At 33.0% G+C, this 12,817-nt stretch overlaps 1 protein-coding gene across 1 annotated transcript; it reads left to right on the top strand.

Annotated features, from left to right (window-relative positions):
* The first annotated feature begins 40 nt into the window (after nt 1-40).
* On the top strand, nt 41-11,871 carry mcoln3b (mucolipin TRP cation channel 3b). Its single transcript, XM_048178205.1, has 13 exons — nt 41-187; nt 3,407-3,639; nt 3,728-3,895; nt 5,054-5,207; nt 5,316-5,394; nt 5,834-5,930; nt 6,390-6,489; nt 7,461-7,573; nt 8,625-8,774; nt 9,412-9,513; nt 9,869-9,991; nt 10,437-10,643; nt 11,145-11,871. Exons 2-13 carry the CDS (start codon nt 3,409-3,411, stop codon nt 11,277-11,279), a joined length of 1,659 nt encoding a protein of 552 aa, XP_048034162.1. The 5' UTR covers nt 41-187; nt 3,407-3,408; the 3' UTR covers nt 11,280-11,871.
* The last annotated feature ends 946 nt before the right edge of the window (nt 11,872-12,817 follow it).

Below are 12,817 nucleotides of genomic sequence, written 5' to 3'. Positions count from 1 at the left end.
ACAGACCGCACACGCAATCCTGGCGTTGTTTAGCGGTAGCCCCGCCCCCTTAACCTGTTGACTGTCGGCAGCACAGAACTCGGTTCATTTCAGTCCAAAGATGCGCTTTAATCCGAATTGACTCCAGATTTTCATGAACCTTATGGAATTTACCACAGAATAACTGATCTGCTGTCATCAGCTGCTGGTGAGTTAGTGATGAAATCATGATTTTATTGAGCTATTCTGGATAAAATACTGTAAACAGTTGCATTAGGTTTGAGATTTGCATGTGATGCTTTGATTTGAGGTTTTAAACGACAGTAAAACACCTCAGATCATTATGGAAACCCATTTCCAGCAAATAAGATAAAATATCATGCTTTAGTAAAGCTTAATTATGACATAAAAGTCGAAATTATGACAACCCTATGTCAAATTTACGTTAGTGTGCCATCATTTGCACTTATTATGTCATAATTATGACTTTTTATCTAATAAATATGATTTAGTATGTCTTAATTTAGACTTTTATGTCATAATTATGATTTACAAAAGCATAATTGTTTTTGTGTGTCAGAATTGGGCTTCCATAGATCTCTTTTAAATGTGAATAAGCCTTATCCACCTGTTTTACATGATGAGCTAGCATCACAAGGTGTTGATGCATGCACAGGTATGATGGTGTCACATGAGTGTCATGTGACACAGTCAGGAAGGAATGTGGATCAATTAATCAATGACAGTGAGCTGGATTCAGTCCATCAGTCTTTGAAAAGTGGAAGATCCACATTACTGCACGTCTGCACGATATTATTAGAGAGCTGGTGGCTTTAGTAGGTGGAATGGGTCATTGAGTTTATGTTTAAGTTAATGTGAACATGTGATGCTGTTTTACAAGCTCAGATATGTTCTCTTTGGTGTTTACTGATTTATATATGCTGATATATAATGGAAAAATAACACTGGCTAGATATTGATGGTTTCCAGCATGAATGATTATTTACTTCCATTTTACTTTATGGCAGTTTTTTATTTTGAAACCATGTAAAAACAGACATAATGCCATATGTAACATCATGAACCAAATATTTATGTAACAGCATGTACCATAACAACGTCAATGTTTATGCTGTTACCTATTATAATTAATCTGAATAATGACACTGTCATCTTCTGTAGAGCTGCTTTCATAATTTCATAATTGAAGAACTTTGCAATGTTAATACTGTTATTTTCTTGCTTAATATTAGAAAACTATAGGCTAATACATATATTTGGAGTACAAATACCGCAAAAAAACATTCTAAAGAGTTGGAAACGTCTTGAAAAAAAATTTCTTTTTCCACTCATTTTATATGTTTGCAAATTGTATAATATCCAAGCTACACATTTCTAGTAATTGTACAGTTAATTCTCATATTGTATTCTCAGAAAGTTTTGGAATATTTTTCATCTCTCCAAATTTGTCACTACCGAAACACAATAATAAATAATTTAATAAGAAGGGTCACATTGACCTGTTAAGATTTTGTTCACATTTTTTTTAAAACGTTTTCACAGGTAAATCAATAATAATTACAATTTTATCAATATTTCAAGTGTAATTTATGAGATTTGTTGTATTTTGAATCCAGTCTTTCTTTGTAAAGTCATAAAGTTTATCAAACTGATTTCAAAGTGAAGGATTCATTAGTTTGAATAAACATTGAATCAAACACTATAATAACATCTGAGTTGATCATTCAATATACTTTATTTCTGACAAAACATCCCATGTTTCGGTCGTGATGCACAGTTTCAGTAGTGACAGTAATGTGTTGGTAGTGACCACATCACATGACACAATTTAACTCACATACTAAAACATATTAAAACACTAATGATTTGCATAACTGTACTGAAATATAGTTTATTTCCCCCAAATAAATGATTATGAGTTTCTTTTGTCACTACCAGAACAATGATGTCACTACCGAAACTTCACCACATGTTTCAGTCGTGACAATTTCAGACACTTTTGAGCCGCTCAAAGATGATAATCAGCACATGGTTATCTAGCACAGTTCTGAACAGATGAACACACATAAACACTACATTTTATGGAATAACACCCAAAAAAGTTTGTTTAATTGCAGAAAAAGGTGTTTGTTAGTGACGTTCCTTAAAGCTCCACACAGATTTTCAGGCTTCTGAACACATTTAACTCAGAATGATGATGATCTGCTGTGAAAGAGAGGCTGTGAGAGGAGGAACACAGGAATGTTGCCTGATCAGAAATGTAGAAGTGTGTTAAAATCAGTCTCAGATCAATGACTCAAACACACACTGTTCCGGTAGTGACATGAACATACGGGACTTTTTTTTTTTCTTTTTTTTGTAGTTTCATGATTTAAAAATAAAATAAATATTTTTTTAACTTCACTTTATATTCAATATATTTTAAAAACAACAATGGAAAAAATGCAAAAAATTATGTCAATATCATTTTCACAAGTTTAAATTTATGGGTTAGGGTTCAGGACAGACTCATCCCAATTGAAAGTAAATATATTGATCTTACTGATATTGTAAATATTATTGTGGGATTCAATAGATAATAGAAGGATCTTAGTAAACATCAAAAATTTGAATACTTGAATGCTTTTTAAAGTAAAGTTTGCACCAATTCTGTAGAATTGCCCATATAATTTTTTTTTTTTTAATAATATTTTATGGGACAATAACACTGAAAACTGATTATTAAAAGGTATTATTATTTTCTAAACAATTATAAAAATGTATGTCTTATCGTCAGATCGTGGTTGTATCTCTCTATTAGTGTTACTGGATCTTAGTGCTGCTTTTGACACTATCGATCACAATATTCTTCTAAATAGACTTGAAAACTATGTTGGCATTAGTGGAATTGCATTGTCATGGTTCAAATCATACTTATCTGACCATTATCAGTTTGTAGTAGTAAATGAAGAGATGTCATATCGATCACAAGTTAAATATGGAGTACCGCAAGGCTCAGTACTAGGACCGTTGCTTTTCACCCTGTACATGCTACCCTTGGGAGATATCATGGCGTTTCGTAAACAAAGGTGACTTGACTTGACTTAAATACTTGAGTGGAATCAGTTTTATTGGAATAAATGATCATAATATCAAATTAAATACAAATGCTGATGTAAATAATGCACAAAATATTATAATAACACTATAAATGATCTGTTAGAATACATACAAATTAAAGACAAAAACCAAAGTCATGAAATAGACCTACAATTAAATAGTCCATCAAGTCAATCCGATCTTGGATACTAATTAAGCATACAAACAGCTTAGCATTTTATGGTAGGGCCTTTAGATAAGAATGTGTCTCCCAAACAAAGAAATGTAAATGCTGGTCTTAATGCAGATGATTGCGTTGGTTTTTCAGAGATGGACGACTCCAGTGAGACCTATTTATGCATAAACGATCCCAACGGCAACAGAGCCATCCACTGCTCCGAATCACACGCTTGCCTGGAGCCGCTGGAGGAGGAGGTGGAGAAGTTCAGGAGGAAGCTGAAGTATTTCTTCATGAACCCCTGTGACAAGTACAAAGCTCGCCGAAGAAAACCCTGGAAACTGATTCTGCAGATCGTTAAAATCGCTTTGGTCACCATACAGGTACTGAATGAAGAGTTACAGTCAGAAATGCTGGTCTAAGAAGAATCAAAAGCTTCATTCAGACTGCTCTCTCTTTGCGTGTGTGTAGCTGGTGTCGTTTGGTCTCAGTAATCAGATGGTGGTTCAGTTTAAGGAGGAGAATCTCATGGTGTTCAGGCATCTGTTCCTGAAGAACTTCACCAAGAGCAGCGCAAACACCTACGCCGTTTACACGCAGCACGACGTCTACACACACATCGCTTACACCGTGGAGCAGGTGAGTCCTCGAGTGACGTGTGAATGATCTCCATGCCTAAACGACGAGCAACCAGCTACAAACTTGACACAGAATTAACAAAAATAATTTGCAGAAATGTATTTTAAATTGCATGTCATATATAAATATTTCTTAAAAAATGCCAAAAGTTGCAAAAGTTGATTTTAAATTGCATGCAATATATTAATATTTATTATTAAAAAGTTGCCAAAGGATGCAAAAATGTACTTTAAATTGCATGCTATATATGAAAATGTATCTATAAAAGTGCACAAAGCAAAAATATATTTTAAATTGCATGTCGTATATACATTTTTATATTTAGAAGTTGCCAAAAGAAAAATATGCAAAAATGTGTTTTAAATTGCATGCCATATATAAATATTTCTTAAAAGTTGCAAAAGTTGGTTTTAATTTGCATGTCATATATAAATATTTCTTAAAAATTGCCAAAAGTTGCAAAAGTTGATTTTAAATTGCATGCAATATATAAATATTTATATTTAAAAGTTGCCAAAGGATGCATAAATGTATTTTAAATTGCATGCTATATATAAAAATGTATCTATAAAAGTGCACAAAGCAAATATGTGTTTTAAATTGCATGCCATATATAAACATTTCTTAAAAGTTGCAAAAGTTGATTTTAAATTGCATGCAATATATAAATATTTATATTTAAAAGTTGTCAAAGGATGCACAAATGTATTTTAAATTGCATGCTATATATAAAAATGTATCTATAAAAGTGCACAAACAAAGCAAATATGTGTTTTAAATTGCATGCCATATATAAATATTTCTAGAAATTTGCCAAAAGATGCAAAATTTTATTTCAAATTGCATGCCATACAGTATATAAATGTTTATATTTAAAGGTGCACACAAGATTAGACTAAATTGCACAAATGTATTTTAAATTGCATTCCATATGTAAATATTTATATTTAAAAGTACACAAACGATGCAAAAATGTACTTTATGTTGCATGCCATATATATTTATATATATTTAATTTAATTTAATTATTTGTGTGTGTAGATCCTTGATGTCAAGCTTAAACAAATGCATCTTCACACCGGCCTTTCAAAGTTTATGATTCTCAAAAAAAAAAAAAAAAAAAAAAATCAGAAAAGGTCTTTTTTTCTCACCTTGCAGTTTCTGATGTTGCCTAGCATAACGGTGGGCAACCATGATTATGAGAAGGAAGGTGACGTTTACACTCCCCTCACCATCTGCCAGCAGTTCTACCACAACGGCAGCGTCTCACCAGCCAATGAGACCTTTGACATTGACACTCAGGTGGATGAAGGTGACGTACGTGTTTCATGACAAGACGATGCTCAAAAAGACATTTACTTTGCAGTGAAGCTGCACCAATCCTGCACGTTTGATCTGATCTTCTGTTGGTTTCTTTCAGAGTGTTCGCTCATTTACCCGCAACATCCCTTCTCAACTCTCACAGCAGACCCTCTGAACTTTACTCTGCACTTTGAGAGGTATCTCCTTTAAATAATAGATGTTGTGTGATGCATTCTTAAATTAGGGTCATTATCATTAACTTAAACTAAAAATAAGCCATAAAAAAAAAAAAAACATTTTCAGTATTTGAAATAAAATAAACTTTTTATTTCAGCTAGCTGCCAAGGCAACATTTCTAATTTTTGTTTAAAATGAACTAAAACTAAAAACTAAAATAAAAATGACATAAAACAACAAAATTACTTAAATTTTAATTAAAATGAACTAAAATATAACAATGAAATCAAACTCAAAATATTAACAAAACTATAATAGTATATCAATGATATTAAAAAGCATTGCATTAAATCAAATAATTATCTAAACATTGTAAATATTACACATACTTTTGTACAGATCTTTAGAAAAAGCACAAATGTAGTTTGTTGACTCAGTTTGTGTGTTTGTGTTCGTCAGGTTGTTGACAGTGACTGTAAAATTCACTCTGAAAGCCATTAACCTGGAGACGGTTCAGTATCACGAGCTTCCAGACTGCTACGTCTTCAACGTTATGGTATGTCACATGACCTTTCAGTACACTGTTGCTCATCTCTGACATTGGTCTCCATTTCCTCTTACATTCATGAACTCATGAGTGGGATAAAAAGGGAAGGAATCTCAGCTGGAAAAGTTTGCAGGTTTTCGGCCTGATGATCATCGGCCTGTTTCCAGAAAAATATGAAGCTATTCATAGAAAAAATTCCGCTTTGATCACAGGAACAAATGACATTTTAACATATATTCACATAATTTTGTAATAAAAAGATTGTAATAATATTATAAAATGATAAGAATATACAATGAAATACGATAAAAATATGTATTTTTAATCAAATAAATGCAACTTTGTTAAGCTTAAGAGACTTCTTTTAAAAACGTTAAAAATCTCAATGATTCCAAACGTTTGAATGGTAGTGTAAATAAAGATAAACAGCTATAAATGTCTGTTTTTTATTTTTATTTTTATGAGCAGATCACCTTTGACAACAAGCCCCACAGCGGGAGAATGGTGATTGACCTGGACAACGATGTGCAGATCTATAAATGCAGAGACTGGACCGTGACTGGTGCATGTGAGTCTTTCCCATGATTCTCCCCTGTTCACAAATAAAACCCTTAAACTTTTACTTTTAATAAACGAATAAGCTTGTGTTGTCATTTAAGGAAGTATTCCTACGAAACGTATCACAGACTTGGAGAAATTTGCTTTGGTCAGTCTCTGACACTTCAGCTTTAATAATCACTTGATTATTTTGACACCTTGATTAAAATATTTAAAGGATGAAAGAAGTTAAAAAGCTTATAGTTGGGCTGGAATGTTTTAATGAAAAATTAACATTTGCTCCAACCAATCAAGTTTAATGTAAAATTCATGTATTTGTGATTGCGTTGTCATCTTTAAAACACCACAGGTGAATAGATTGAATAAAAAAGATATCATAATTCTCCAGTTGATTGATTACATTAAGAATTACAAACTGTTTTGTATTACAAGTTTTCTGAAATGTTTAAATTTGCAAATGATGTATTAACTATTGAAATATGCACTAATTTGTATACATTTCCAGAAATTTAATTTGAACATTGGATGAAGCCAGATTCAAAATTCTTGTTTGATTTAGTTGACACATTAGAGATAAAGGTTTTTACAGAGTGGATTTGGGATTTTTCTTTTTATCACTCCATAAATCAGAAAATACTGTCAACTGACAGAAAAAAAAAAAACATTTTAACCATGTATTTATGTAAAATGATATATAAATGAGTGTGAATAAAATATGAACAAACCCCACAGTAAAAACCTTCAGAATATTGTCAGGAATAAAGCTGTAAATTTTGGTGTTTGTAAGTGCTGCTGAAGTGGAGGAAAAAACTTTTTAAAGATATGTATCGTAATCGAAATCTACAGATGCAAATAGATAAAGTGCAATAAAATAAAGACTTAAATGTGTGTTTTGGATGTTTTACAACATGTTATGAAAAGCCATTGACCTGAAATGTTTATGCTCTCAGACTCATTTTAACGAATGTTTTTTGTTTATAGCCCAGGGGAACATGTACATTATGGTTCTGTTTGACGTGGTGGTCATTCTGATTCTCGCGCTGTCGCTGCTTCTCTGCATGCGCTCGGTGAAAGCTGGAGTCCTGCTGCAGTTCGTGAGTTTCGTTTGTTCTGTGATATTTGTGCAATTAATCATTGAGAGAGAAAAAACACTTACCGTGAAACAAAAAACAGTTGCGGTTTACTATACAATGAAAGTAGAAGGTGATTTATAACTTCAAGCTCCAAAAAGGTCAAAAGCATGTCATAAAAGTATCATAAAAGATTATACTGCTAGTCATATGATGTTTTCTGTGAGTAACTTTTAAGATAGGGCACTCTGAAAATAAAATTGGTTACACTTTATTTGAAGGTGATGTAGTTACAGTGTACTTACTCAAATAAGTACTGAGTAATATTAATTAACTACATTTACTTACTATAGAGTTACAGTTAGGATTAGAGTTTGATTTAGGGTTAGTTACTTGTAATTTTAGCATAATTTAATCTTACTATAGTAAGTACATTTAGTAACATGTAACTACATCACCTTAAAAAATAATGTTACCAAAATTTTTCATGTATTTGAATTGCATATAAAATGTCCATTCATTACTTTAACACAGTTTCAACATAAAAAATTTATAAACTTAATGTGATGCATATTTGTCAGTCATACTTCTGAAATAGTATGGAAAAATAAAATGTTTTAAATACACAATAACCAGCTTTATATATTTATCATCAATAAATGTAATTTGTTTCAATCTGATACATTTTAACTAATTAAATGTTGCTTGAATATTCACATTGTGAAAACAACTAAATTTATTTAACGGAATAAATTTAATTTAATTGTTTTCACAATGACCAGATTTATGCTGATTCTAAGCAATTTTAAAATATGATTATTTAAATAGAATCAAATAGATAGTTAATAATAAAAATGTATGTATGACTGTCAAATATTTATCACAGAGGTTAAGTTTATTAGTTTATGTTAAAACTCCAAAAGACTGGAAATATATGCATTTCAAATGCATAAATCTTGAATGTAGGTCTAAATTATTATTATTATTGAGTGCATGAGTTGTACGAAAAACATTATAATTTTATTTGCAGACAATCAAAGTTCAGACAGTAATGAAATGTTGATCTGTTCTTTAGGAATACACAGCGTTCTTCTCTAGTCGTTACAGCAAACGCGTGTCCTTCTCCGACCGTATGGAGTTCATTAACGGCTGGTTCATCCTCATCATCGTTAGTGACGTTCTCACCATCACAGGCTCTCTGCTGAAGATCATCATCCAGCTGAAGGTGAAGATTAACGGGTGGAACATCAGAGTACTGATCTCATATATAATTGCTTTTTTGTTAAAGCAATATTTCACCCAAAAATGAAAATTCTATCATTAATTACGCCTCAAAATAGGTATTCATTTTATCAGTAGAAATTAATTCTTTTATTCAGCAAGGAAGCATTAAATTGATCAAAATTGACAGTAAACACATTTATAATGAACAATAAATGCTGTTCTTTTGAACATTTTATTCTTCAAAGAATCCTGAAAAATAAAATGTATCACAATTTCCACAAAAAAACTGTTTTCAACATTGATAATAATCATAAATGTTTCTTGAGCATCAAATCATCATATCAGAATGATTTCTGAAGGATCATGTGACACTGAAGACTGGAGTAATGATGCTGAAAATTCAGCTTTGATCACAGGAATAAATTACACTTTACTATATATTTACATAGAAAACAGCTGATTTACACTGGAATAATATTTCACAATATTGCTGTATTTTTTTATCAAATAATTGCAGTGTTGATCTTAAATGCTGATGTCATCCCTCTAAATCTCTTAATCTTTTGCATGATTTTGTTAAACCGGCGCAGTGACTCTGTTTAAGGTGTTGATGTCGGTGTTTTGCTCTGTCGTCTCAGGCCGTGGCCAGTTATGACCTGTGCAGTATCCTGCTGGGCACCGGCACCATGCTGGTGTGGATCGGGGTCTTACGCTACATGGGATACTTGAGAAAATACAACGTACGACCTGCTTGTTCTCACTTCTCACTGCAGTGTTCAGGAGACTGAACTGAACTGAAATTGATTTGGGCGTTTCTGCTTCTTCCAACATGAGCGCTGTATTGTATATTATTAAGAAAGATGTCAACATCTGCTGAGATTAACCTTATTGTGAGGTCTCTAATTTTGTGATCACTATTTTTATAGAAATGTGAAAATGAGTTTTATCTAATTTTATTGCCATAGAATTATGTGTATTTATCAATATTGTGGTGGACTTCAGCAGAGGCAGGTGCAGTTGTTCTGTTGGTGTAAGTGATTGCGCCCTCTGTTGACTGTGATGTGTAACTGCGTGTATCTGATGTCCTCTGGTCAGATTCTCATCATCACTCTGCGAGCGGCCTTTCCGAACGTCATCCGTTTCACCTGCTGTGCCGCCATGATTTACCTCGGGTACTGTTTCTGCGGATGGATCGTTCTGGGACCGTACCACAGCAAGGCAGGTCACCGCATAACACTGCTCATATTATACTTCTTTTAAGTAGCCTATGCTTACTCTTCATTTTGTATTTTTGTCAAAATATGTTGTATACAACAGAGCAATGCTATATATAAAACATTGGCATTTTTAATATTTCTATATTGTAATAATTTCACAGTTATTCTCCAAATTAATGTAGAAACAACTGAAAGACAGCATATTTTAAATACTTTTTTAATGGCATCTTTTCTTGAATGAAGACCATTATTTATAGACATTCAACATTTTAAACATTTATTAGGCCTTTAAAAAAAAAAAACAACTAAGTAATCTAAGTAAACTTAAAACAATCTTCACATAAACCCATTATAATAAATGCCATATTTTTACTTTGCATGTCAGAGAGTAGCTTTAGAAAGAAATGCATCATTCTGACGTGTTTGTGGTTTGTGTTGTCCATCAGTTCCGGACGCTGAACCTGGTGTCCGAGAGTCTGTTTTCCCTCATCAACGGAGACGACATGTTCGCCACCTTCAAGAACATGCAGCAGAAGAATTTCGTGGTGTGGCTCTTCAGCCGCCTGTATCTCTACACGTTCGTGTCTCTGTTCATCTACATGGTGCTCAGTCTGTTCATCACGCTCATCACGGACACCTACGACACCATCAAGGTCAGCTGACTGACACAAATCATCCGTTATCAGTAGCAATGTGTTCCAGTGGAACCTTAAAGGATTAGTTCACTTTCAAATTAATTTTCCCTGATCATTTACTCACCCCCATGTCATCCTGGAATGTTTTAATCAGAAGAAGAAAGAAAGACATGAACATCTTAGATGACATGGGGGTGAGTAAATTATCAGCAAAATTTAATTTGAAAGTGAACTAATCCTTTAATGATAAAAGAATAGAAACGTAAAATAAGATTACAAGCTGATTTGGTTGCAAGTGCAATACGCTTGCATAGAGACTCCGCCCACACACTCTTCTGATTGGCTATTTTTTTAATTATTGATTTTGTCACTGGAATTTTATCACATCACGTGCTTTTATATGTAAATGAGCTCAGTTATGATTAGTCAACCTCTTAACATGAGAAATTAGTTTAAATAAATAGTTATTTTATGTTTTTCGAGTCACATGTTAACTGTATGTGCTGATTGTTGTCGCAGCATCAGCAGTTGGACGGGGAGCCCGTGTCAGATCTTCAGGCGTTCATCATGCAGTGTAAAGATCCTCCAGAATCGGGCTGCTTCAGTGAGAACGAGACCCGCGGCAGATGCCTGATGTGCTGCTCACGCAGGTGAACACTCGTCACGTCTCCATACGGGACGATCAGAGATGATGTGAAGAGCTGCAGAAGGAGTAACTAACGTGTCAGTCTCTTCTGTTATATTTGTTCTGAACATCATTAAAGCTCTTTTGACTTGTGAGATGTGTGTGAGAGACAGTAAACGTGATATTGTGTGTTTGTGATGCGGCTCTGATGACGACACAGACTGACCTTCACCTGGAGTGTGTGATCGTGGACTGAAAGTGAAAATATCTGTATATGAAGTGTAAATAAATCCATAAAAAGCTCACGAACAGCACAGCTGTCCAAACGTGTTTTTGTTTGAGCACATTTTTAGCACTTTATAGTTGTGAAATAACGAGAAGATCCTCTCCACTTTACGAAAGATTGTAAATTGGTGTAATTATTATATTTTGTTTTAATGTGCAAGTATATATAAAGATGAAGTTTAGTTGTGCTGGAGGACATAAAGAAAAAGATATATTTTCAAACATGTTTCCTACATCACATTGTACATTTTGTGCTGTTTGTGTTTATGATACAATGTGTTATATAATGTATTTTATATTTGAAAGCTTCAGATAAAATAAAATTTTGATACCAGACTTGTATTGAACATAATTTCACTCATTCCCGTAGTTTTCGCACTTCACATCAAACGCGTGCGAGTACTAAATTGACTTTTTTTTCATTGCTTATTGCACTTAAACTATCAAATACATACAAAATTATGTCAAAATGCCTCTCTTGTCGAGTATTCAGGTAAATACAGTCAGTTTTGGATTGTAAATAGTTGAGAAAACACATTTTGTGTAACAGTATATTGGATCCGCGCATTCGCTCTTAAAGTGACAGCAGCCTAATATTCATGCTGCTGTCTGTCATGTTAATCAAAGAAGAGAGAAAATCACTCGCTGCTCTCGACTGAATAACTTTTGTGACTTGAATTGTAGGCATTAATCTGAATTTAGTTTTTACAATGAAGTCTATCCAGTGTTATTTTACATTTGATTACTTTAACTGCTGTAGTTTCTTACCTGAATACAATGTTAGAGCCACATGAATAACTTAAAGCCATGTTTAATTCATTTTTATCCGTTTGCAATTTGTTTAAAGGGGTCAAGATGTAGTGGATTGTTTTATTGTTTTTAAGGTTCACTTATAATGTTAATAGTTTATTAAAAAAAAAAAAAAAAAAAAAACACTATATACAGAAAAACCATGACTTTCTGACCCTCTGTGTGACACTTTTAAGGTGCGGCTCTTTTAAGGCTTGAGCAAATGACCACTGTTATGATTGGCTAACGCCATAGGCAATTGGGCGGAGCCTATGATGTGATTATGCATTACTATTGGTTGATGTGATGTCTTGCTCTGGAGGCAGTTATATGCAAATGTATGATGTAACAGATCCCACAGGATCAAAATGAACCGTTTTTGGAGCTTGATTAAATAGTTTTGTTTTAAGCTCTGAAACTTGCAGGATGTTTTAATATTACAAAGACCAAAAGATGATTTCTTATGTCATGACCCTTTTAAACCAAACCAAGA

Source organism: Megalobrama amblycephala, linkage group LG24 (genome assembly GCF_018812025.1).
Source record: "Megalobrama amblycephala isolate DHTTF-2021 linkage group LG24, ASM1881202v1, whole genome shotgun sequence".
Taxonomy (NCBI): Eukaryota; Metazoa; Chordata; class Actinopteri; order Cypriniformes; family Xenocyprididae; genus Megalobrama; species Megalobrama amblycephala.
This window is presented reverse-complemented; position numbering and strand designations above follow the sequence as displayed.